The sequence below is a fragment of the Onthophagus taurus genome, chromosome 1 (genome assembly GCF_036711975.1).
Source record: "Onthophagus taurus isolate NC chromosome 1, IU_Otau_3.0, whole genome shotgun sequence".
Classification (NCBI taxonomy): domain Eukaryota; kingdom Metazoa; phylum Arthropoda; class Insecta; order Coleoptera; family Scarabaeidae; genus Onthophagus; species Onthophagus taurus.
In genome coordinates this window covers 8,876,549-8,903,910 of record NC_091966.1, presented here as the reverse complement: position 1 = coordinate 8,903,910, position 27,362 = coordinate 8,876,549, and the positions used below count along the sequence as shown (strand labels likewise).

Below are 27,362 nucleotides of genomic sequence, written 5' to 3'. Positions count from 1 at the left end.
TTTTTACAAAAAACGGTTTATTTTATATTTTTTTAATTGTACATTGGACCTTGTTCATAAAAAAAGTCTCCCATTAAACCTTATCTAAATAAAAACATTTAAAAAAAATAGGTGATAATTTCAATTGAAAATGTGTATACAAGAATTCCCTTTATAAAGAATTGTAAAAAAAAAATGTTTAAAGACTAGAAGACAATAATTTTTTCTTTAAATTCTCAGCGACTTTATCAATGAACTCAAACGTTTCCAAATAATCGCTTCTCTTTACATTGTTCATACCCTTAATACAAATAGCCAGATCTTTAGTCATGTACCCAGCTTCAATAGTTTCAATACAAACTTCCTCCAATGTGTTGGCAAATTTAGTTAAGGCGGTATTATTATCTAGTTTAGCACGATGTAATAATCCTCTGGTCCAAGCGAAAATCGAAGCGACCGAATTTGTTGACGTTTCTTGTCCCTTTTGGTGTAAACGATAGTGTCTTGTAACAGTTCCATGAGCGGCTTCTGCTTCGACAGTTTTACCATCCGGACAAACTAACACAGATGTCATCAGACCTAAAGATCCATATCCCTGAGCTACAGAATCTGATTGAACATCACCATCATAATTTTTACATGCCCAAACAAATCCGCCCTCTGATTTCATTGCATAAGCAACCATATCGTCTATTAAACGATGTTCGTACCACACTTTTTTGGCTTCAAATTCTTTTTTGTACTGTTTATCATAAATCTCTTGGAAAATATCCTTGAAACGGCCATCATATTTCTTTAAAATGGTATTCTTAGTACTTAAATAAAGAGGATATCCTCTATTTAAGGCATAATTAAATGAGGAATGAGCAAAATCGATTATAGAGGCGTCTGTATTGTACATAGCTAAAGCAACTCCAGGACCTTTATAATCGTGAACGACATGTTTAATTTGTTCACCACCGGCACCTGAAAATACAATTTCTAATTTACCCGGACCAGGTACAACAAAATCAGTTGCTTTATATTGATCGGCATGAGCATGACGACCAATAATAATTGGTTCATTCCAGCAAGTTACTAAACGAGGAATATTTTTACAAATAATAGCTTCCCTAAAAACAGTTCCACCCAAAATATTTCTTATTGTTCCATTTGGCGATTTCCACATTTGTTTTAAGTTGAATTCTTCAACTCGTTTCTCATCGGGGGTAATTGTAGCACATTTAATACCAACGTTGTACTTTTTAATAGCTTCGGCACAATCAATTGTAACTTGATCTTCAGTTTTATCTCGGTGTTCGATTCCAAGATCGTAAACGTGAAGTTCAATATCGAGGAAAGGAAGAATTAGTTTGTCTTTGATGGCATCCCAAATGATTCTTGTCATTTCATCCCCAAGGACGTCTACAACTGGTCCTGCCTTGATTTTATTCATCTTGGATGATTCTAAAATTTTTAACGATTTATTTGAATTGATTTTTGAATGAAAATGATGTAATAAATAAGAAAATAACTTGGAAAATACAACTATTTTTGTACCTGATTTAATAACTACGTCTTATCACTTTTACACACTAAAAGGTAATAATTACGGGAATGACTTTGCTGTATTATAGTGAGAGAGTTACGTCGACGTGTCTTGTTTGAATTAAATTACAAAAAGGGGCAAAGGTCGTCGATTGTATACCGTAACGAAATGGTCAATCACGCTTTTATTATTTTGAGGTATTTCTTGTTTAAATAGTATGAAATTTACCTAGTTTTCGATGAAGAAATACGAAGCCGGTTGTTGCAAGGATTACAAATATATGTATATGATGAGGCAATATCAATACTGTTTTTTCGAAATTATCTGTGACGTTTTCGATAATTCGATTTGACGTTTGACGGCTCAACGTTGACCTTGTATTTTAAGGCTTAGACTACACGTTGCGATAATATCAACACGTAACATGATTTAGTCTCAATTTAATTATCGATTTTAAGATAACGTTCATGAATTATTGAACTGTTTTGATTGTAGGAATGATAATTCGGATTTAATGTAAATTTAATTTTAATTAGTTCGGATTAATGATAAATTTGCTTGTGTGTGCCTTGCCATATTATCAAAAAGTTGTTTTTCTAAAATGTTACAATCGCATTTTGATTTTACGATTTTTTTCTTAAGCAATAATAAGGAAAATTACTTGTATTTGTTTTTAACATAATCTTTCGTAAACTTCGATGTTTTTAATAAAACATTAGATACATATTTTTTAATTTCTTTTTATTTAATTTTAATTAATGCTTTACAAGAAACATAAAACTAACTTGATATAAATGCTACTTTCTTTCAAGTCTTATTAGAATAAAAAATTATTATAATGATCTTTGTTTCCACTTACAACGTCCCATTGATGTGTTCTTCAAACCATAATGCTCCATTGATTAAATTATCCACTTCATTGGTAACATTGCCCAGAGGATGGTTATCATCATACAAATTCATTCTAGAATGAGCAATAAACAAATTAGATAAAACATAATTGATAATAAAAATATCACAACTTCAAAGTGGACAAAATTTAAATTGAGGAGATATAAAGTATGTTGTGGGGAACATCTTATATAATTTTCGCATATGTTAGAAAATAAAGATTAAATTTTATATTAATATACACTTGAATCAACAAAAAAATTAATAAAAACAACGAAAGAAAGAAAGAAAAATAGAAACTCATTCTTGTCTGAAGTAAACCCCAATTTAATGTATAATCATACCTCAAATACATATATTATAACTAAGAAATAGTAGAAGCAAAAATTCGAAAGATATTCTGGGCTTGAAATCTCATCTAAAAGTGGCTCTAAAAGAATTAATTCGCGGTGTTAAATTTAATATAGAAGTCAGCAATCAGTGAGAATGTTTTCTACTTTGTGATATGTTTCGGTGGTTGATATAGTTTCATAAAACGCACATTTGGGAAGATTCCTCAAGATTAAGGAAGAGATTCCTCAACATCTCCAATGGATTATGTAAATACTGCTTTTACTTCTTGGATGAAAGTCTTATTACTTAGAAAGGAATATTCGCCTTTTATTGAAATCCTATGTTATATCAATTCCATGCTGCCAAATTTTGCTTTCTAAGATATTACAAGATACTTTGATAAAATTCTTTTTTCTACTGAAGTAATTTCAGGTGAAGCCTAATAGATCTTGAATCTAGGCAAACTAATCGAAATTTTCATTTTGAAAGTTCGCCTCAAACATAGTTTTTATATTTTTATAAAGATCAAGGCATCAGCAAAATGTTCTGCATCATTACAAGTCATGTAGAGTTTCCAGTGATCTCTTTTAAATTAATTATTATAGATCTTATACTTAAGTTATTACACACTTAGTTGTTTAATGAGAATATTGTAGTGTACAAACATTCGTTCACTGTACCAAGCTGAACTAGTGCATCACGCTTCTATGGTCTGAAGTGTAATGTCATGTCGAATGTTGTCATTAAAAATGTAAAAAGGATCGCCAATGATGGCTTAGTTTTGAAAACGCAGGAGAATGCTAAATTGAGGTACTCCTGATGACACGGAATATAAATTGGAAATTGTGGTAATGCAAGAGAGGACGGAGATAAGGAAGAATACAATGCAAAATATGCGGAGATTTATTATTCGATGTGTGTAGGGAAGGTCAAATTGGTGATCTGGGATTATTTGCATATCTTTTATTATAGTATTGACTCTCTTGCCATACAGCGTTTAGAAGACCTTTGAGACCATAGATAGCAAGTCTATACGAGGTGATCTCTTCTGCCTTTTTCTTCTGATTTCTGAATCATAATGATTTGAGCAACTTTCCAGGTGGTAGGGAAATAGTTTATTCTGAGAATCGCATTAAATATAAAATTTATTACTTAGTAACATTTTTCGGATAGTTCTTGTAGAATTCTTCCAGTAATAAGATCAAATCCAGAAAGCTTTTGTATATTTACTTGTTTCATTATGACCTGTTTTATTTCATTAGTTGTAAACTTGCAGTGAAGCAGTTCCATAGGAAATGGCACGTCTACAGAGCTAGTTATGAAACTTTCATACTCCTTAAATAGCTGCGACAGAAAAGGTTTAATTACATTTCTTTTAGATATTTTTAAATACTTTAGTAAAATACTCTTCTTCCCATATTAAGATTTTCTATTCTTCAGTTTCTAGATTTAATTTTCTTTTGTTTACGGCCGTTCTGTTACCATCTCTTCCACAACTCTCTTTTTTAGGCAAATTTTTCTTTAACTGATGAAGAAATTACATTTCTGCCTAGTGATATTTCATATTCAAGGATTGCATACCAGGCTGCCTCTTGTATATGCTTCGACAGATTGGATGCGTCACAATTGGACTTTCTAGTTGTTTTCCTTTACTTAGAATCTGGGGATGAACATTTATTATGACCACGTAGTGGCCTAAAGAATCTAAAGTTAATAACATCAGAGATTTTTCTCTATCAGTCTACCAGTATGTTGGTTTGCCAATAGATATTTGCTGTAGGTTGTTTGCTTTCACTGCTTTGTTTAACACCCTTCCTCTTGGTGTTGTTAATCTTGATTGGGGTTCAATTGGTTCATTGGGTGTTTAACGTTATAATCGCTTCCTGCAAAAAACTTCTTGCTCAATTCGTTGAAAAATACTACATACTGTATTTTTTTATTGTTATGTTTAGATAGACAGTGTATGACTGACATTGTTGATGGTTTCAGTTCATCTTCAATGATAACATTTGTGGCTTTCAGGCAGTTTTTGGTGAATTTCTTCCCTTTATGATCTTTATATTTTAGAATTCTTAAGTAGTCGTAAGTTTAAAATGAGTTTCAGAAATCACAGTGCTAATACTTTGTTCATTACGAAATATTATGAGTTCTCTAGAGTGTTGTCGGAGTCCATTGGGGTTCAAGATGGCTATCTTATATTTGGATTGTATTGCCATTACGCTAATTTATTGACGACGGCGGTATGTAGGTTTAACATTGTAACCATTTTCTCCATGACTAAAGTAAGCATTTCTTCAAGCTTAGCCACGTTATTGATGGGCTTGGGTATACAATGAATTTCCTCCTGAATGAATTTATCGTAAATGAATGGGTTGGACTTGATGGATATCATTTTTCTTTTCACGTTGTGCGGACTATAATTTGTTTGTAATACTTTGTGAACATCGCATTCTCTACAACTCTACAGTATCCAATTTTTTTATCCATTTCCTCCTACACATTTTAAGTATTTAAATATTTTGCGGCAGTAGGATTTGGAGTGCCCGTATTCTTGATGCTTATTTGACATCTTTGAGTCAGAGTGTATCTTGAATCACTTCAACGTTGTATTCAGCAACGGGACGTAGTTTATTTTCCATAGTAAATACACCAACATCATAAACAAGCTTATGATTTATTTATTGTGAAACAGAAAAAAATGTAACTATTGGGATTTTTTGATATTAGTGGTAATAGAGTTGAAAAAGTGGCGCTTTTGCACTATCATTATTTCTTAAACCTCTGTAAAGTTTATTCTATAACCAATAGTTGATTATGATCATAATATAATTAAAAACTTAAGCATAAAAATATAAATTATTACTTTAAAAATTTAAAATTAATCTTTTTAACTCACTTGACTTTTATTCCATTACTTTTTAACCTATAATAATACTCCAAAGCTTGATGCATAGGAACCCTTAAATCTTTTGAACCAATTTGTAGCAACGTTGGAGCTTTTACTTTATGCGCATGCATAATTGGCGATAATTCTCTCATTCTCAATAAAATCTTATGATCAGGCTCGCCAATTTGATTATAATCATAACCGGCCTCTACATAACACCAATCGGGAATGTCGCTAATAACACTCATTGAAGCAATATCAATAACGGGATTCCGAGCGACGACCGCTTTAAACATATCGGGACGTTGACCGCTGAGGTGGGTTACTAAAAATCCTCCATGAGATCCGCCCATTAAAACGACTTTTTCTTTGTTTAAAAATTGGTGTTTTTCGAGAATTTTTTCCGTGGCGGAAATGCAATCGGCCACATCGCTAATTCCAACTCGGCCCAAAAGGAAGTCGACAGATGTTTGTCCGGTACCGATGGAACCACGGTAGTTTATAAAAAGCATTGCGTAACCTAAAGAAGCGAATAATCCGGCTTCCAAAAAGAAATAATTTGCAAATGCACTATGGGGACCTCCGTGCGGCCAAACTATGAGAGGATATGAGTTTTCTTGAGCGGATTGTGGACCAAAATATATCGCAGTTGAGTTCTCTACCAAAAAAATAAAATTATATAATGACAAGTTCAGTTTAGATTTACTACTTATGATATCATCTTCTGGTTGAACAACATCCAAATATTCAAAATTATAAGTTTCTAATCCATTAATCACAGTTACATCAGTTAATTCTTCCCAGTTGATTGAAAATTCCTCAGTTTCCGGGATTTTTCCTATAACCAAAACATCTTTTTGCCGTATATTTCTCCATGAAGCTAATACAACATCATCTTGAACATCCAAAATTATTAAACTTCCATCATTTCCTTCTAATTTAGTAATACAGCCAGTATCTATATTAATTACATAAGAATCAATTGTATTTTGTTGATTTGTAGAAAGTAAAACTCTTCTATTTGAAGCCCAACATCTATTTGGAAATCCTTGATTGTATAAACCATAAAAAATACGGTTATTATCGATATCAATTTGATTTGGAACAATGTCAACTACATTATCAATAGCAGACTACAAAAAAAAGTTAAAAACATTAAAATTTAGGGAATTGTAATGGATTTGTAAAACTTACGTCGGGAGTGATGGGAAAATTAGTTTTCATAAGACTCATACATGCCGCATGTGGTCCATTTGCAGATCTTTGTAACCAGATTAATGTTAGTCCGTCTGGTGTTAAACGGGGTTCTTTTATAGACTTATTTTCTAAATTCAATTCAACTGGAAATTAATAAGTTACATATTTAGGATTATAAAATTTCATTAAATATTTATGATGATTTATAAAAAAAATATTAAATTTTTCCCCTATTTCTCAGCCAATGTTCAGCACGATTACTCTTCAGATGCTAGTGGTCAAAAATTGAATGACCGGTTTGAAAGTCCTGGTGAAATTTGGCAAAAAAAGACTTAAAATTAAAATAACTCGAACACGAAAAAGCTAGGTACCAATAACTGTTATCAAAGTCACGATATTTTTTTGTGTAGAATTAAAAGATGTAATAAAAACTATAGCATTCCATTTAAAATAATGAAGTTATGGTCTACTTCCGCTAGACGGAAAAGGCGGGCATCTTGAAAGAATTTTAGATCAAAAATTTCCTATCATAAGAAAACAAAAATAAAATAGTGGAAAATATTCTCCATTAGAAAATTCTTCGAGATAATTTTCTGATCGTGCATGGTGGCTCCCTCTGTCAGTCCTGACAAAACTCGGACGGTTCGGGAAATTATTTTCTTGGATTTAAGTTTTAAATGACGATGAAGTGGTTGTGGATGATACATCAACATTAGAATCAAAAGTTAACAGACCCTCATCGAGTTCCACACTCAATCAACTCTTAGCCAACTATTTGCTATTGTTAAAAATAATCACTGGCAATCATTTTTCAAACATTTGAAACCATCTTTCAAAATGTCTACACGTTATTTATTATCAAATAAATTATTGGACTCAGTATGAAAAAGTTGATGCAGACATTAAAATGAAAATTGGAGAAGCTTTAAGCTTACAGTGTGATGGTTGAAGCAACCAAAGGAACGAATCCATACTTATCTTCATTATTACTACACAAAACTCGGTGTTTTATTAAACTTTGCTAACAATTAATTTATCAACATAGAATATATTGCTGAAAAAATCGATGAAATTTTGAGAAGTTCGTACTGAAAAATTGTTTCAAAAATTCTGAAAAACCGACAATGCCAGTGCAATGGTTAAAGCAAGAAATATACTTCATGAAAAGTACAAAAACATTTCTGTTTATGGATGCATTGCTCATACGCTAAATTTGTTAATTGGAGACATTTCAAAAATGAAAACCATATCTATTATTATGGAAGATGTTAAGGCTGTCATCAAAGAAATTAACAATTCTCACATTTTATTGGTAACTGTCAAAAAATTGCAAACTGAAAGAAATAACACAAGCAGCCAATTCCTTAAAATTACCTCTGAAAACACGATTGATCCCCAATCAATTATTCATAGTTTAAGAAGACTTTTTGATACAAAATATGTATTAAAAACATTAGCAGTTTGTGAAACAGTTGAAGATATACTCAGTAAACGAGTTGCAAAGTGGATATTGGATGAGGATATTTTTTGGGTAAATGTTTCAAACTTTTATCACTTAAGAAACCCTATTGTTAAATACATAACTTATCTTGAAGAAAATAAATCAAGGTTAAGCCAAGCTGAATGCTTTTATGAGTTAGAAAGTCATTTTGAAATAGCTCTTACCTCAAGCCCTTTGCTTAACCAAGAGGAAAGGGAAGTAAAAAACTTTTCAGTTAAGAGAAAGCAAATGGAAATAAATCCTATCCATCTTGCTGCAAATATTTTAGATCCAAATTTTAATGGGATTCATCTTAATAGAGAAGAACAAATACAAGGAACAGAGTTTATAGACAATAATGGCAGAAGTGTGCCTGCGTCAAGTGCAGCAACAGAAAGAAACTTCAGCACCGAGCTGTATTTGTATTTAAAAACTTATTCTCAGAAAATTCTCAAAATCGAGAATATTCTATTTTTTTTTCCTCAATAATTTTCTATCTCTACTCAAGCGCATAGTTTTAAGGATTAATTGTAGCGTATTGAGCATTGTGTGACATAAACCCTTTATATCATTGACTTCTCATACCTAAGAAGGCATTAGAAATATGGCACAGTGTTGATAATACATAAAAATGCTTAAAGTAATAATTCTTTACCATAATTTTCTTCAAAATCAATTTGAAAAACGGTACTTAATCTATTTGTACAATAAATAAGGCCCAATTTTCTTGGTTCAGACTTATAAGCAATTCCAACAATAGATTTTCCATTTTCAGACCAAATTGGCTTTGCTGGACAAACTCCTTCCGGTATTCCTTTGATTACATCAAATGTATCTGACTCGATATCGTATTGGACCAAAGTAGACTGCTTTTTATTAACTAACTGTTCGCCCCAATCCTGACGAAATACATATTCTTGACCCTTTATAATTTCATCTTTGGTATTTGAAGCATCACCATTGTTTTCAGGTTTATCTGGATTTTTTCGTTTTATAAAGGGCTCAGTTTTAGGTGGTTTTAATTCGGCAACATAAATCACCTTCTTTTCATCAGGGGAAAATTCCAATGATCCAAATTCACCTAATTATTTCTCAAAATTAGAAGTATAAATTAAATAACACCATTATTAATTAATACCATCAGTGTAAATATCTCCATGAATGTCCAAAGCCTTTAAATCAACACATCTAGATAAATTATCATTAGTCCATATCTCCAAATATTGTTTCCCATCATTTTCTCGCACCACACATTGAAATTTTTCTGATTTTGATGTGCTTCTCATTAATCTAAAAAGAATTAATATCTTTATTGTTAAAAAAGTTGTTTAAGATTTACTCAGAGCTTATATCAACTGGTGGAACCTCAGCAATTTTCACAAAATTTTGCAAAATGTGCATTCGTTGAAATTTTGTACTTTTCCCTTTATCCAAGTTTCTTTGAGTCCACACTGATTTAATAATTGTACCATTATTGGAAAGTCTAGCTCCAGCTAACGCAGGTATTTGTGATAATGATCGATATGTTTTAACAATTTTATCCACCTAATAAAATAAATAACAATAAATCAATTTTTTTTGGTGAATTAATGTTTTAAGAACTTACCTTAGTAGAAGACATTTTAACTCTTATCTACACCGAGATAACGCTGAAAGAACAATGATGAGATATTTTATAAATAGCGTTGTTAAATGCTGTTTGTGTTAAAAATAACCAAAATGAGTTTGAATTGGGTTCAATGTTTTGATGGTCCAAATTTGGAATAAGTAAAAAAATTAGGTTATGATTTCGTTGCTCCCTCTATGATATTTATGAGATACTAAATTTTATCAAAAAAAAAAGTGGAGATAAGAAGTTTTTAAGTACAAATAAGTACCGATAAGCCAATTAAGGATGATTTATGTTTGAATTATTAATTTAAACAATAATAAATGAGATTTGTTAAAAAAAGTTTAATAAGAATGTAAAGGTAAACGATGGGATACGTCCTTGAATACGTCTGTCATTTTTTCCTAGGGACTTATGCAAATAAGATATCTGTTGGCAATAATGCCGTTTCGCAAATAGAAAGAAATGTCGTCACCGCGTTCACATGTGTGAAAATTCGCGAATAATAATAAATAATCGATCGTTCGCGGTGTGATAGAGTGTCTTGTGGTTGTCCCACACGCGATAAACGGCCCCGTCGTGCGTTCACCGGGCGGAATCTCGAACGGCACGGCCCGAGCGGCCAACAGTTACACCCCGGGTTCGCGAAGGTCGCTCGTTCCTCGCGGATTTGGGGCTCGTTCGCGTCGATCCCGACGATCCAATAGCTATGATCTTCAAATACGTCGATTTCGGATGAACGATTTCGCTAAACGGTAAGTATTAGGTGGTTTCGAAACTTCTGGCACTAAGCCAATCGTCCACCCACAAACACCTGCTCCTTCCAGCGAATCCTAAAACTTGATCTTTTTTTGGAATCTCCTAAATTCCTTCGGTTAATAATCGAGTTATTTTAAACAATATTTGGGTTTGTTTAAAAAATTATTTAATAAATGAGTCGCAAATGAAAATAATTAAACTGTTGATTTAGTATAATTTAAAATTTGAGGTTATGTTGAAAGTTTTTGAATTTTTATGTCAAAAGTCCGAAAGTCTGACATATGATGTCATGTTTGCATCTCATGGAGTTGTCTGATCTCGTCATCGACCGAAAAAGAAACGAAATCTGTGCAGGGAACGTATTTTAAGATATTCCGCATACTTTTGTATGAAACATCATCATTAACATATTGTTTTGAATGGAATTTCCATTATAAAAAACGCCAAAAAATAAAGACAATCTTGTAAGGTTGCAACAAAAAGAATCATTTTGTTATCAATTATTGTAATTAATATGTGCCTCAAATATCTAATTAATTCATCTTCCTTTTATATATAAGACATCCTTCTGTTGTCTTCCTTTTAAGGAAGTTTTAACTGTTACTTTTTATTGTTATTTTATTAATAGTTACATTAAAGGAATTCTTTTCAGTTAACATTTAATACCGGTTTATCGATTACTTTTTCTTCCCTTACATGACTCAGGGCCACTTTTAACATCCTCTTATTTGACAGTTGGTTGTCAAATTTGACAGATAAATTTAATTGTTGCCATGGTTACATCGGATAAACTTGGTAAAATCCAAAAAATCAATCTTAATTAAATACTATTTTAATTATTGTTGGAAAATTGCGGAATAAACTTCTACGCGGTATATTAATATTTTGTTAGATATATTTATGTTTATCACACGGAAGTGACGCAATTGTAAACTAACGAAGAGATAAAATAACCGTTGGAAACTCGATGCTAGTATACTAAATTTCTAATTTATCATGTGGTGAAAACCTTAAAGTGTGATTTTTAATACAAGTTTTCTTGCTCGTTTCGTTATAGGTTTATCGTTCGTGTCGAGCATTTCGTCGTCTTCCACGAAAATGGATACGGGAGGCGGCCGGCGAAGAATTGCGCAAAAATCGTCTGCAGAAGATCAAGCTTTGGATCAAATTGCAAAAGAGGTAATGTATCTAAAAACCCAAAAAAAAAATCATGTTGCGAATATTAAAAGATTCTTTAAAGATTTCACCAGGTGGTTAAATCTTTTTACCATCGCGATTCCAGTTCTTCAGGTGGGAATTCCTCCGGTCTATTTGCACGTGGCTTGTTTTCTAAGCTCCGATCGCCTTTCTTAAAAGATTAGAAACGATTCTAAACACGTTCATAGGTCTATAACAGGATCGAAATGTTTTAAACATGTTAAATTGGCGGATTCTTCTTTTTTTTTCTCAATTTCCAGAAAAATAAAGAAAATATTTTTACGTTATAGTAAGTATTAATAAAAATTTGAAACATTCCAATTAATAAAACTTGGATTCAAAAACATTTTCATTTGATAACCTGCCAGAATTTAGATGGTGTTTATCAAAAATCTTGGCTAGGTCAGGAGGAGGTTTTAAATTGGAAGGGGTCACAAATTGAATTTGGTCTGTTAACAGAGTTGAAATTGATTAAATTTTCTGCACCTTATTATTTATAGAGTTATGTTTAAGAAATGCATTTTTTATATTGCAACGTTAATCGATCCGTCGCGTCGGCGGTCGTCATGACGCCAGCCGTCGCCGGGGCGGAGGCGTTCCCATTGAAGATGAGGTCACGAAGGGTCACCATTACGGTGTAGCCTACTCGGCGCGGATGCCTCGCAAATGCGCATAGCCGGCAAACGAAGCCTCCGAAGCCAGCTGCGCCCTGGGCACGAAGTATTTTCGGCTTACGAACAGCACTGGACGTTGCATCGCGCCCAGAAACACTTTAGATTCTTTACGCGTTCCCATTTAAAAGAACCATAATCCAGAGCAAAGCCCCCTCTTTCTTCACTTGACCGCCCTCAATATAAATCTTCCCATATTGATTTTATCGCATTTTTTATTCAAGTGAGGTATCGTACATTGAGATATAGTAAGAGTGTGATTTAGATTTTGTTTTATTTCGAGATGTTTCATGGTATTACGCGTTTATAAACTTAATTATCGTTGTGACGATAAGAGGAAATGTAAATAGAGAGTGCTAAAGTGAACAGGTGTGCTTTGAACGGTTTGTGTTAGATCGGCGAGATCCGTTAAAATGGTCGCTGGACCTAAGAGTTCTTTAGCCGGTGCTTTTGAAGCATTTGGGAAGTGTGCAAAAAGTTCGTCTTTGGCTGATTGTCTTCCCGATGTTGATTGTAATGGAATGGAGCATGTGGTTTTTAATTCCGCTGTCTATGCAGCTAAAAAATTTGTAAGTTTAACAATCTCTTTACTGTATAGAGTGTTCTAGATTTTTGTAGCAAAAGTTTAACAGTCGATAGAACTTTTAAAATTAGTAGAAATATCTGTACAAAAACATAAGTTGAATAAAGCTTTGTTTGCAGGATAATTAATTAATTGATTTTCTTAATCATTTTTTAATGCGTAACTTTGAAAATTCACTTTTTTTTTTGTATAAGAAAATGTAGAAAATTTGGTGCAAAAATGGAATGAACTAAAACCAGTCTATTTTCAAACGTACGATAAAACACCCTTTTGTGAGTAATAAGGGTTGAAAGTTGAGGGGAAAAATATATTTTAGGTTACATCTTGAAAAATAATGTTGCTGTTGAGGTTTGCTAAATATAGATACATATAGACATTGATGTGTCATACGTGTACACCCTTCGATTTTAGTGATAAAAATCGAGTACCCATATATTTTAGGAATAATTTAAAGGCTACATAAAAAGTGTAGCGCTGGAAATGGGAATTTCCCAAACGTACGACTTTCGTGGTTATCGCACTTTCGAATCGATTTAATTTTAATTATTTAAATATCCTTAACCATTTCCCTTACATTCATAAAATCAATCCATGATTTTTATTTCTAATGGATGCCAATAGCGACATTAATCGCCAAACACTTAGTTTGTCGTTACCTTATATCAAAACAGGGTTTTATAAGAGTTTAAGCGAATAACTAGCTTTACGTAAACTGTAACTAGCAGTTAATTGATTAAAGACATCATTAAGATTATAATAAAGATAAGTTAATTGATCATTAATCAAATAATCATCATAATACGTTTGCGTCATCATATTCAACCTAAGTGGATCTTAAAACACCTAAATATATACTTATAAACGCTTAACCGGAGGTTAATCACCAATTAACTCTCTGTTAGGTACAGCTTAGCAAATCAATCTTGTGTTGTGTAGGTCAAATGTGCGGTAACAAACGCTTGGCGGTACCTTCGGAGCTCACTTCATGTTATATTGAGTCTTTATCATATACCGGGCCTAACAAAAGTATTTACGTATGTATTTCATCATCCCATTCAACATCCCATGTTGGGATTATGGCTTAATTAGCCAAAGATCTACACCTTGTTCGATAAAGCCGAGAAACCACAATATGATTAGTAGTTTTAGGTTGATATAAAGTTAATCATTCTCGGCCGCAAGCAACCTCGGCTTAATTAGTCAAAGCAATTTCACCTGATATGTCACTCCTTCTTCCTCGTAACTGACGGGCCAAGATAAATTTGTTACAAAATAGAATCGTTCATTGACAAACAGTGTCTTCTTAATTAAGACGCTGTTCTTTATACCTCGATTAGTGTGACGTTAATTAACTAATTGATTAAAGTCGTAGTTAAGTGTTAACTTAATAATCGTTTTGGAAACAACTCAATCCATCAAAATAAGACTCATTAGTTTATAAGTGGGTGCTAAGCTTTGTGTTAATCAAGCGTAAACACTTATTAGCAAGCTAAGCATCACGTTAACTAAGACACGTTGTATATTAGCGTATTAGCGTTACATTCGCTTGAAGCGATCATCACTCGCACTCGTAATTAAGTATTTTTAAAAGCCAAGTTTAACCATCTCTAATTAAATAATGATCTTGGATACAACATTAAAACATCATATTCAATAATCGTTGTATAGCGTCCTGTTCATTTAGACAAGATTCTATAAACGTGATTTAGTGCGTTAACTTTAATTGAGGATTTATCAATCGTAAGAGTCGTTAGCTATTTTTTTTTAACATAATTTAGTCATATGATGACCTTAAAACTTTCTGGGTTATTCTTCTTTCTAGATGCTTTGTAATTTCCTGCTTGTTTCTGATTTTTTCCTCTATATAGCTTTTCTATTAACATCTTACCAGCGTCTTTCTTTCTGATTTTTATTATGTTATTTTTCTCTTTATCTGCTATCTTCCTAAATTCTAACGTTGATTGAGAAATTAAAGTTAATTTTTCAATCAACGGTTCTAGTTAGTCTTTGTGTTTTAACTGTTTCTGGTCTTTCTAAATTTGTAACATTATCGCTACCTCGCAGTCTTTTATCACTCTTCACTACTTCTTGATCCTACTTTTCTGCCTGGGCATAGCGAGATTGGCAGCTAAGTCTATATTTTGAAGCTATCAAGCTATTAGGGTGTACAATTTTTTTTGAAGAACAGCCCTAGGTTGTTATAATACTCATTTTTCTTTTGCCCTTACAACTAAAGGTTAGTCATTTGTCTCAGTTTTAATAACTAAACGAATAATCGTTTTCGTTAATTTCTTATCTACACGTTAATTTTCTTTATCTCTTCCAAAACTCTTTCAGGACGTGACCTGCGAGAACATAGCAAATAAAGTAGATTTTGGCAGAACATAGCGATACTAAAGTTAGCGTCACACTGACGCTACTATTGCGATAGGTGATTAAACGCAACCTGGATTAAAGTTTAACGCACCTATTAAGAAAGCTGTTATCATTCCTGGATAGTGACAATCGTTGTAAGCCACGTATTTTAATTAAACGAGAAAATTTAAAAATTTGCCACTTTTGTGCCATAATTCCATATGAATTTTTATCGATATACACTGATACTCCCAATAACTTCTCGTATGTCTTGATGGACTTGGCTACATGGAAGTAGTGTTATTAAATAATGATTTAGAACAAAACCCTTCATTTTTATTTAAAATACACACAATATGTTCCTTGAAGGTTGGTAAGTTTTAGGCTAAAAACAATGTATGTCAGCAGCAGCTAAATAAGAGAAGTCGATTTCTACTTCCAAGTTGCTGCAACATTTAATCAAGAAGGTATCAGAAAAACTTAAGTACTCAAATACTTAAACGCTGCTTACGCTTAGATCGTTTAATGTAAATGATTGGAAGATATAGTCTAATAATAATAAATCCCACACAACTCATTATATTAACTGATTCTGATACAAGCAAAGGTGGAGAATCTTAGGAGCATGTACTTATTCTTTGGAAGCGGAACTCTCGGAGGGTTTGAAAATAACAGAACATGACGAGAGGGTGTATTGTGAGGTAGAACTTACATACATCAAGAAGTTGAAACCAGGTACAAACGAGTACAATTACAGGTAGTAAATTAACTAAACATTAAAACTCCAGGTCATAATCTAACCATATTGATGAACTATTTAATAGATGCCATTAGAAAATCATTGAGGATCGGGTGATACAGCAAGAGAAAAGAAAGGAAAGACGACATGATTAACACATGCGTGATTAAGAACAAGGTGTATGGTAGTAAAGATACCTAAATGATAATAAAGATCTTAGTCACGACTAAAGCATAGAAGCAACTATATTATATTACTATAATTATAATTATCAGTATATTCCACAAAAATAATTAAATATAAACTTTGTCTTAATTTTAGAAGTTCCATCTTGCTACAAAAATTTGAATCACTCTGTATCTGTATTTTTGAGTATTGAGTACATTAAAAAAATATTCTTTATCTAATTTTTATTATTTTTAAGCCTATATGTATATAGTTGAAAAGATAAAATTTTTTATAGACAAACTGTAAGCCTCTACAAACCACATGAGCCATATAATTTTTCATGGCTACGGCACACATTTACGTAGAAGTATAGTGTTACCTTTCATTTACATAGCGATGAATATATATATTACCGCTCTTCAGGTATTTTAGCCTCATTCACACGCAATCTCTAAAGTGTTATTTAATTTCTTGCATAACCCACAAATATTTTCTTTTTTTTTTCTGTCTTTGTTTTAATACATTTTTAATTACATACGCGTAGTGCAACTAAGTTCTCGGTACACAACTGACTGCTTTGGTAACTGTACACATCGTTTTACCAACAGAATCTCGTTAATCTCGTTGTTCGGATAGATAAGATATAGGTAGTTGTTTATATAGAACTACGCCTTCTTTCTCGTCGTTGAACGTTGTTTCAAATGTGTCAAAATAAAAATTAACCAAGATAACTCGCTATCGATTTTTTCGCCCAAAATATAAATCAAACACGTTACATAAATGATTCGAAAGTGAAACGATACGGTGCAGGTTTTTAACGGTGACTTAAAAATTTATATTTTGTTTAGAACACATTGGTGTAAGCTAAATATGGAGAGAAGTTCCAGTACTGATTCATTAGAGGATCTATTGAATACTTTAAGTCCTGATACGGACGAGAATTTTAATATTGAGTATGTAAACGGATTACAAAGGTCAAGGGAACCGACCAAACCACATGTGTTAGAAGAAATTGGAGGAAAACTTGGTAATTTAGAAAAAAAGAATATTGATACGTGCGAGGCAATTAATCCAAATATAATTGGTGATTGTGAAAAGCGTGATAACGTTGATTTCAATGGTGGTTCAAAACAACTTAAAACAAGTCGATCGCAAAGTGTTTGTTCTTTCGTGGAGGACGATGTTATTAATCAATTTTTGGATAAAACCAACGAAAATGTGGGTAAATCCTTGTATTAAATGTATTTTATTTCGTATCTCGTCGATACCCAAAAAAGTGTGACTTCATAAATGTGACTCACGGTTATAACATGTCTATTTTTATTTTCTCTATATTAAAAAAAATCATTTCTAAAAACGAGTTTTAGAAAGAGACCCGTAAGTAAATTTAGGCTGATTGTGCTATTTTTATGTTTATTCACCGGTTTTTGAGGGCGATGCGTACTCTACGTGTCTTACTATTACAATATTCTTCCCCGCGTGGTTCCGACCGCCAGCCACATGTCTTTTAGTGCGTAAATAGCTTCACCTAACCGTTTCCTATAAACGTTCGTTCCTCCTTCCGATTTCTACCATTTGACGACACCGACGCCATGCGGTTCAACAACGATTTGTGTTTCCGTTTAAATTGGACTTTCGATCCATTTAAAGTGGTTCGTAAATAAATTCAATAATTCGTTTTTTTTTTTATACGGATTAATTCTTGCTATTAATTTATAATAATAATTGCTGTTACCTTTATATTCGTAGGCTGAAGCTCGTATGTTGGCAAAAAGACAAGCTCGTGCGGAAGCCAGAGAATATCGTATGCGAGAACTTGAAAGACAACAAAAAGAACAAGAAGAAAACGCCGATAGACAATTTGATATGCTTACCGAACCCATTGCAAGAGCTGCCAGAACTACAAGTTCGCGGTATATGTCCAGTAGAAGAAGTTCGGAGGATTCACTTGAAGACGCTGGAAGCATTCGCGAATTAAAAGTAAGTACTACAACTGAACGTGTTGAAAAACATTTATACCAAAAAATTTTTGAATCCGTTCCAATGTTACTCAACCGAAACTCGTTTTAGAGGTAGTCAACACTAGTTTTTTATACATCATGCTCTCGAAAGTACTCATTCAACATTTATCTTTACAGCATGAACTCAAAGAAGTTGAAGAAAAATTCCGAAAAGCCATGGTGGCTAATGCGCAGCTTGATAATGATAAAGCTGCGCAAACTTATCAATTAGAACTACTTAAAGACAGGTAAATACAAAAAAAAAATTATGTTAGCACGTTTTTTTAAATTAATTTTCTGTATAGATTAGAAGAATTGGAGGAAGAACATTCGCAATTACGTAGAGAACATAGAGACAAGTGTCGAGAACACGATCAATTAAAACGATTGAACGGAAGATTAAACGACGATTTGGCTGTGACGAAAGCAGAGCTGGAAGAGCGCGATAGATTAATTACCGAAAAAGGTTTAATTATCGTCGGCGAAGAGGAAGTCCAAGTGAACGAACAACCTGTGACTTCTGATGCTGCTACTTGTAACGGTCTTGGTACGCCAAAACGGGCTTTGGTGAGTGTGGAGAATGCACAACTTTTGGAGGCAGCCGGTGAAGGTAGTTTAGGTAAGAACACTTGTAAATTTAACTTTAAATGATTAAAATATCAGTTTTATATACAAGCAATGGTTAAAAAGTTTTTAGATAAAAATTTATATCAATATTATGATGAATATATCAGTTTTTAGGTTATAACAAAGAAAATGATAGAAAAAGGGGGGAATAGAAACGAAAATAGAAGTCTATTATTTATTATCAGTTATTGTAACAGACTTTATTGCTAGCGAAGTGAATCACCCCCTTTTTATAGCAAGAATTTTTAAAGAATGACAACAATACCGTTCTAACTTTATAACTTATTCCAATCTAATTTTATTGGTTAAAAGGAAATGATTATCAACTATGATTAACAGAATTTAATCGACATGAAAAATTTATTAATTTCATTCAATTGTTTATACCTTCTAACAATATTTTAATCGACTCAGCAATCTATATTTTAAAACATCTGGATGCAATTTTATAGAGACAAACTCATTCATATAGATAGATTTTTATTATTAACTTCTTCACAGAATTGTGTCTTAGATGCTCCTTGTTTTGAATGAAATTATATATATATTTTGACTCATAAAATTTTAATTTTTTCCAATAATAAAATTTATCATCTTTGGATTATTTCTTATCTCTTAGTTCTTAAACGTTTTTATCTTGCACCTAATTCCTCGATGTAAATTCATAATAATTTATTATATTTTTAGGAAATCCAACAAAATATTTACAAGTAGTTTTGATAGTATTTTTGGAAGGTTGGAATTGAGAGGTTTATTTAATAAAGAGTTAGCAATGCAACCTTAATGTTCACTTTTTCTAGTTGGTTTATACATAGACTTGGTTATCTGGGACATTCTACCTAATCTTGTTTTTGTCCAAAGTAACATCACTTCCCTTCTTTATTATGACACCTAGTGATAATGAATTTTTATTCAATTCTGGTACAAACTGTTTTTTTCCAAAATTTCGATTGATTTGGAGCTTTAATTACTTGGCTGTTTTTACAAAGCTAATTTCTGCTCTTGTTTTTTAATTTTTCTCTAGAATCCACAATAAAGTTTTATTTGTCAGCTTTATGACTATTATTATTATCATTACATATTTTTGGTCCTTCTGATGCAATAGCACCAGGAAGAAAATGATTTCTCATTATAATTGGATTATTACGATTTTTAAATTTAGGTTGTGTTGTTTGTAAATGATAAGAAATTAATAATACATATGATTATAAATGCTAGAGGCCAATGCTAAGGTATTTTATGTTTTTGTTTTGACAACTTTTTATTCATAACATCTGCTTCGCCTTTGGATTTGCTATGATACTTATAAATTACTGCTATATTAGCTACTTATTAATTGTATATACAGGTGTTTCAGGTTTTTGTAGCAGGACTTTAACAGTCCATAGATCTTTTAAAATTAGCACAAAAAACTTCATATAAACATAGGTCGACAAACGCTTTGTTTTAAAGATACAGGGTGTTTAAGTTAAATTTTTTAATTGATTTTTATTTAATATTACATACATGTGTATTTCAACCGATTCTATTCAAATTTGGTATACGGAGGTTTTTTGGCATGAGAAAGAACGTATTCTTTACGGATTAAAATAACAATAACTTTTCTGACAGTATACTTTTTGGCTTTTTGAATAAAAATTCGTTAGCGGATATTCATTTTGTTTATGGGTTTGCAAACGGAAATTCAGCAGAAGTAGCCCTAGGGTATAGGAGAAAATATCCAAATAGAAGACATCCGCATCCTTCTGTGTTTGTGAAAGTGCATAGACAAATAGTTGAACAAGGGCTAAATAATGACGGGTAGATCGTAATAATGACAATGTTAGACTGCAAAGAAACTTTAGAAGAAGAGTTTTGCGTGAGTTCGACAGAGACCCCACCACGACTGTTAGAAGAGTTTCGAATGCCTTATGAATTTCTAGGGCGCGTAATGCTTGTAATGACATAAGGCTGTTCTTAAATACCATTACTCGATCAGTGATTCGTCGGTCAGAATTATGCAACCAATTTTTTTTACATTTTCAACAATTTCTTTAATTTTTTTTTATTATTTAGATTAAAAAACATTAATAAACTAAAACATTAGGTAATTTACCTACTTTGTTTCCATGTCACACATTATTTTAACTATCCTCTAAAAACATTGGTCTGTATCGAATAATAAAAAGCGGATTATCTTGAAAACGATAAATTTTAGCGCATTTTGATAAGAGTACCCTTTTTGCTTAAAAAGTATAGAGAATACCTGAAAAACCTGAAACACCATGTATATACAGGGTGTGTGTCAAATGTCTGGAATATAGCATAGCCAATAACTTCGCCATTTGTGGTTTTAAAGAAAAATGTTTCAAATAAAAAATTCTGTATTAATTGTGGCGCATTTTTTAGCTATATTTGCTTGTTTACATTGTTTTTTGTTTCGTTGTTATGGCAATCAACGTTATAACAATTAATTTGCTGATTTAATATTTTCAGAGAATGCATTTTTCTCGATTTTTTTTTTATAAATATGTTCATCGCATAGAGGGATTTATCCTCTATCAAAGTGTGCAAAGAAAATTTATGCATCCCATTTAAAGTAACAATGTTGGTTGCCATAGCAACGAAACAAAAAACAATACAAACAAGCAAATATCGCCAAAAAGTGCGCCACGATTAATAAAGAAATTTGTATTTGAAACATTTTTCTTTAAAACCACATGGCGAAGTTATTGGCTATATTTCAGACATTTGACACACCCTGTATATTTAATTATGTACATGCGTGATAGAGATAGCATTGCTCTTCTTTGATACATAAATTATTGAAAATCTTCAAGAAATATAATTTCCATATATGTTTATTAATAGTTCATAATTTCTACTATTAAGAAATATTAAGAGGACTGGAGAAAGGTGGGCGGCATATATGTTTAAGCACCTTGGAAAGGTCTAAGTATCCCAGAAAATCGTTAAAAATATATTTAAAACCTAAAGTTCTCTTAAAACCTTAAACTACTCTAGAAGTGCATAGAAATCCATAAATTCTGACAAATCCTACGAAAATTTTTGGATAAATATAGGGTTTTAATTACGAGGATTTGTTTATTATTATAAGGATAATTTCGCAGGGAAATAATACATTCCTCATTGATTAATCATGTTTAATTAAACATGTTTAATCGACGTTTCGAGCTGTTATAAGCCCATCATCAGGATTTTAATCTAAATTTAAAAGAACAATTACAATTTTAAGCAAAAAACAACAACGAAACATTAAATGTATTAGTTGTAAATGTTTCGTCGTTGTTTTTTGCTTAAAATTTTAATTATTCTTTTAGATTTATATTAAAATCCTGATGATGGGCTTATAACAGCTCGAAACGTCGATTAAACATGATTAATCAATGAGGAATGTGTTATTTTCCTTTTTAGATAAATTTAAAAATTTGTAAATATTTGTGGTGGACTTTAGATATGTATGGAAATTTTAGGAAATGTAAAAGCTTTAATATTCTGGATATTCTTGACAATCCATAATTCTATGGAAATCTTTAAAAATACCTTAGAAACTTGATGTTATAAATCTCTGTGTAATTTCTTAGATTTCTTTGAAACTTTCTTGAAAAATCTTATAAGTTCTCTAAAAGTGTTTGAAAAATTTCTAGGAATCCCCGAAAATACGTTTAAATCCTTAAGAACTCTTAGAAATTACGGAACATTTTTAGACATTTTCGGATAACCCTAGAAATTCCTGCATTTTATTTGCCCTTTGACAAGCTGGTTAAATCCAATACTGTTCATACATTAACACTATCTAGTACTGATTGATAGAACTGATTGATGCATCACAATTCCAAAAAATCTTTATTACTTATTTAGGCAGTTTGGAAAGAATGTACCATGTAAATTAAGTTTGATCTGCATCGGCGCTGATTTATTTGTTTTTACACGTTCTACATATATGTATGTAAGGCATAAATTTTCCGCATATCATCTAGATTCTTCATTATTGTTTCTGAGGACACAACCAATAACCAAGGTGCCCAAAATACTTTAAATTAAAAGACTGACACTAAAACTAACACGAAGATTCATGTAAAACATGTCAAGAATTAATTAACACAACTTAACGGTGTTGACATTTTACAAACATTTGATGCACTTATATTACTAAATTTCGAGCAGTGAAGGGTTGCATTTAAGGTTTAGGTTTGTTTTGTCATATAGTCACCTGAGAATTATTTTTAACCAAGTCTCTTTCGTCTACAAAACAGTGATTTGGATTTAGTATAACATCATTTAGACTACAGCTATTTCTAAATTCATGTTAAGATTAGTGGTATCAAGTCGTGGTTACATGCTCTGTTATTATTGGTACATATAATACAGTTACACATAGTAAGATTTGGACATGCTTCAAAATAATTCTTAGGTGACGATATCTTCTCTTCTATGAAGGCACCATGGAAATATAGTTTAACTTCTGTACTGTTTTTGGTCATTGATCAATGTTCTTGCTTCTCATCAACACTAAGATTGAATCCTCATACAGCATCTAGGTTACACGAATTATAAATGTATAAATGTTTTAAAGTGGATTACTGCTACAACCATTATTGTCATAGAGTTAAATATAATTGATTATTAATAATTATTCTTACACCATTGTCATTGTCCACCAGCTGTTATTAATAGGTTTCCAAGCCACGATATATCTCGGTCAATTTGTACCAAATAATATATATTTCAATGATTAAAAAATAGTAATAAATTTACTCGATATTCAATTGCGGAAATAAGTTTATATCTATCGAACTACTTGACTTATGTTGAACACGTTGAGCTCCACACTTGTGCACACGATACCACTTGATTTAACGTATTCACTTAAAATGCCAGAGAGACACACTGCGCGAACGTCTCACATGGAATATCTGCGTTTTTACAGTCGTGAAAACGAACTCATTTAAAATAACTTATTACATTTCTTTGCTAAAATGCCAGTAAAATATTGCCGCACATTTATTATTTGTGTAAGGTTAGCGTTAGAGGAATTAATTGTTTCATTGTGACTCTGACAACTCGACTCTGACTGTGGTTGTTAATATATGGAAAGAGTATAAATAATTAAAACGAGGTTGTCCTTTTTTTTTTGGATTGAGTCTATTGTCTTTTGAATGGAACAACCTAATAAGTCGATTTTTTGACTTATCATATGTTATGCTATAAAATGGTGTTGTAGATAAGGACTATGTCTATAACTGAGCGATTTCTTAATTCCCATAGTTGTTTTATTAGTTTAGTTTAGAAGATTAACAATGAAATCTTCACGAGCTGAATAGTAACATCATTTCTTTATCCACAAATTCAAGGTACATGGTCTTTTCTATTATATGTCCTTCGTATCTGTAAACTATGGATTTACTCCTCCATAATTATTCCTCGTCAAATTGGAGTCTCTCTTTATTAAGGAGCTCTTGAACGCAATTGCATTTCTCTTCTAATAATCGATTAACATTTAACTTGAATTTATCTTTTATTTGAAATTTTAAACCTTTGTTTATTTGGTTTCATTTAATCATACCTTTTTGTTAATGTTTTTATTTGAAAACTTTTTCACTATTCCGTTAACTTAAAAAAACCACACATTAAAAAATGTTTACAAATAAGATTACAACTCAAGTTATTGCTTGAAATTTATTTAGATGTCCGGTTGGCTCGTTTTGCCAAAGAAAAAAGCGAACTTCAAGATCAAATAAGTCATCTACGTTTAGAATTGGAAGAGGAAAGGAGTAAAAGAAGAAAATCAAACGCGTCTGGCATTACTCTAAATGGTCCAACATCCGAAGCAGATTTTGACATGATGGATATGCAAAGTAAAACAATTATTTTCATAAATCTTATCTTAAATTATTATCTTGATTCATCTTTTTTTTTTAGGAGAAGTCTCAAAACAACTTGCTGAATATAAATTTCGTTCACAAAAAGCGGAACAAGATGTCGCAACTCTTCAGGCGAACGTGGCGAGATTGGAAAGTCAAGTGATTCGGTATAAAGCCGCGGCGGAAATGTCTGAAAAATCGGAAGAAGCGCTCAAATCGGAAAAACGGAAGCTTCAAAGAGAGGTATTAATAGTTATTGTTGTTTAAAATTATTATTTTTGCAAGTTCATTTTTTTTTTGGCTGTCGATATAGCTTTATTAATTTTCTTTTAAACCGCGTTTATTATTTTTTTTTCAGGACTCGTTAAATACTACTGCTAGTTCATTTGATGATGAAAGTATATGCGATGATTCTAGAGGTAGATAACACTTAAAAAAAATAATTTAAATCAGCTATTAGCTATGTGTCTCAAAATGATTTAAAGATCAAAAGAAATTGATCTCGATCGCTTTGAATCTATTTTTAACTTCGATCTGAACCTCCATGTTTAAAAACTACTTGAATTGTTTTATTTTGTAAAAGGGTTTGTTTTTTTAATGTACAAAAACATGTTTTTGTAGGGGACAAAACTAGCAGAAAAAAATATTTTTATATTTTTGCTTAATTCATGTTGTTTATGTTTTTTTTTTGTTCTTAAATTTCTTTCTTAGCCTTTTTTAAGAATCTTTAAGCTTTGTGCAGCTTGAAAAAGGTTACAAATCATATCATTTAAACTAATTAGTTTTTGAATTTGACTGTTACAGGCTCGAGAAGCGATGAATAGAGCGGAGGAGTTAGAAACGTCGAATACGCACTTGTTAAAGCGACTAGACAAATTGAAAAACGCGAAATCAGCACTTTTGAAAGAGCTTTGACAATCAACGGAGAAATAGTTGGACGTATAAAAATATGAAATAAAAAGAAAAATGTTTTATGAAAAATAAAAGGGAAATATCTCACCGTGCCTGATCCACTTTCGCTAAACAAGAACGTTTGTGTAAATCTTCAATGTAAAAGATAAAAAATCTAAAAGAAAAAAGATAAAAAAAAATATGTTGCTCAAAAAAAAATTAATTGAAATAATAAGACAAAGAGTCTTATAGGTTTTTTTTTTGTTGTAAATAATTTTATTTGTAATTAATGTTCCCACTTAATTTTTCTTATTGAAACATTTTAATCATAACTAAAATAATTAAAAATAAAAAAGTATCACAACCGCAAATCTTATTTGTTGTATAAATTAATTAACAAAGGTGTCACTTTTCGTTTTTTTTAATATTATAATTATCTTTTTGTATAAAGCTAAAAGTAAATAAAAAAGTCCCGGAGTTGTATCATATCTTTATACATAATATATTTTTTATGTTTAAAAAAAATTGTTTTATATTACACACTTAACTGTTTTATATTATTTATTTAGTTTGTAATTAATTTTATACTTGTAAATATTATAGATAATGCGAGTAGGAAACTCAGGACGTATCCGTACCAATAATTTTTTCATTTCCTTTTTTTTTTGTGGGGAAAAGTTGAGCAGACGAAAAAAATATGGAAAGATTGTATAGCTATAAACCTATGTTGTTGCAGGTGTGTATTTTTAACACAATAAATTAGTAAACTATAGATAAGATTTTTATTAAATCATTAAATATTAACCACCCCTTCATTAATTATAAAAATATAATTTATTCCATTTGTGTTTTGTAATGTTGTTAGTTTAGCTGTGCATCTCAAGACTGCTAAACTCGAATATTTCTAGTTCAATAAAAATATAGAACCAGCACTAGAACTAACACTAAAATGTTACAAATGCTTCTAGTTCTAGTGTTAGTTCAATGAAGATATACAACAATCTAGCGTTGAATAACAATTAAAACTAAAAAGTTTCAGGTTTACACACAGCAAACAACAATAGTTAACACTACGTGACGTATTGCTCTAATACTGACGTCATTTTCTGGATTACAAAAGAAATACCAGTTTTAGATTTAACTGTCCTTGTAATAAGTTAATTTAGTATGGATATAAAAACAAATAAAATTGTTTCAAAAAAATTTTATTCAACTTTAAATATCAGACATGATTTTAATTCTATTGCTTGAAAAATAATGAATTAATCAAGTGAAGAATTGTAGAGAATTGTTTCCATTTTTAATAACTATTTAATAAATATTATTTAATAAACAGTTATTCAATAATAACTATTTTATAACTGTCTTATATAAACTAATTGTAAGTCTGAAATATTCCTTTTCTGTGTGTGTTTTGTTAGGCAATTAATTCTACTCATCTACTGCAACAATAAAATTGTATGTACAAAATGGATTTATTGGCCGCTCAATAAGCGCCAATTATTAAGATTATTTACAAATTCAGGTTTATACTTAAATTCTAGCGTGGGGAATTAAAGAATAAGTTAAAACTTAATAAGTTAAATAATTAAACGAAACGCTAC

General features: G+C 31.3%; 3 protein-coding genes across 11 annotated transcripts; 1 reads left to right on the top strand and 2 right to left on the bottom strand.

Moving 5' to 3' along the window:
• Nucleotides 1–1,903, bottom strand: LOC111417359 (isocitrate dehydrogenase [NADP] cytoplasmic). Of its 2 annotated transcripts, none has more exons than XM_023049610.2 (2): nucleotides 1,736–1,903; nucleotides 1–1,425 (listed from the first exon to the last, which is right to left on the bottom strand). In XM_023049610.2, exon 2 carries the CDS (start codon nucleotides 1,412–1,414, stop codon nucleotides 179–181), a length of 1,236 nt encoding a protein of 411 aa, XP_022905378.1. In that variant the 5' UTR covers nucleotides 1,415–1,425; nucleotides 1,736–1,903; the 3' UTR covers nucleotides 1–178. The 2 variants fall into 2 exon arrangements, with proteins under 2 accessions (XP_022905378.1, XP_022905379.1); XM_023049611.2 differs by having other exon boundaries at nucleotides 1,519–1,844.
• Nucleotides 1,904–2,231: 328 nt separating this feature from the next.
• Nucleotides 2,232–18,135, bottom strand: LOC111417399 (acylamino-acid-releasing enzyme-like). Of its 4 annotated transcripts, none has more exons than XM_071196382.1 (9): nucleotides 18,112–18,135; nucleotides 9,902–9,944; nucleotides 9,635–9,840; nucleotides 9,434–9,585; nucleotides 8,951–9,376; nucleotides 6,813–6,958; nucleotides 6,325–6,751; nucleotides 5,628–6,276; nucleotides 2,232–2,471 (listed from the first exon to the last, which is right to left on the bottom strand). In XM_071196382.1, the coding sequence occupies exons 2-9, from the start codon at nucleotides 9,914–9,916 to the stop codon at nucleotides 2,363–2,365; spliced, it is 2,130 nt and encodes a 709-aa protein (XP_071052483.1). In that variant the 5' UTR covers nucleotides 9,917–9,944; nucleotides 18,112–18,135; the 3' UTR covers nucleotides 2,232–2,362. The 4 variants fall into 4 exon arrangements, with proteins under 4 accessions (XP_071052483.1, XP_022905429.2, XP_071052481.1 ...); XM_023049661.2 differs by lacking the exon at nucleotides 18,112–18,135 and adding an exon at nucleotides 16,756–16,896; XM_071196380.1 differs by lacking the exon at nucleotides 18,112–18,135 and having other exon boundaries at nucleotides 9,902–10,064.
• LOC111417400 (leucine-rich repeat flightless-interacting protein 2) lies at nucleotides 10,336–26,050 on the top strand. Of its 5 annotated transcripts, XM_023049664.2 has the most exons (9): nucleotides 13,032–13,100; nucleotides 17,225–17,594; nucleotides 18,126–18,356; nucleotides 18,515–18,624; nucleotides 18,682–18,995; nucleotides 24,691–24,861; nucleotides 24,926–25,110; nucleotides 25,226–25,286; nucleotides 25,672–25,861. In XM_023049664.2, the coding sequence occupies exons 1-9, from the start codon at nucleotides 13,036–13,038 to the stop codon at nucleotides 25,689–25,691; spliced, it is 1,527 nt and encodes a 508-aa protein (XP_022905432.2). In that variant the 5' UTR covers nucleotides 13,032–13,035; the 3' UTR covers nucleotides 25,692–25,861. The 5 variants fall into 5 exon arrangements, with proteins under 5 accessions (XP_022905434.1, XP_022905433.1, XP_022905432.2 ...); XM_023049666.2 differs by lacking the exons at nucleotides 13,032–13,100; nucleotides 17,225–17,594; nucleotides 25,226–25,286 and adding exons at nucleotides 10,336–10,659; nucleotides 11,721–11,842 and having other exon boundaries at nucleotides 25,672–26,050; XM_023049663.2 differs by lacking the exon at nucleotides 25,226–25,286 and having other exon boundaries at nucleotides 25,672–26,050.
• Nucleotides 26,051–27,362: the final 1,312 nt, after the last annotated feature.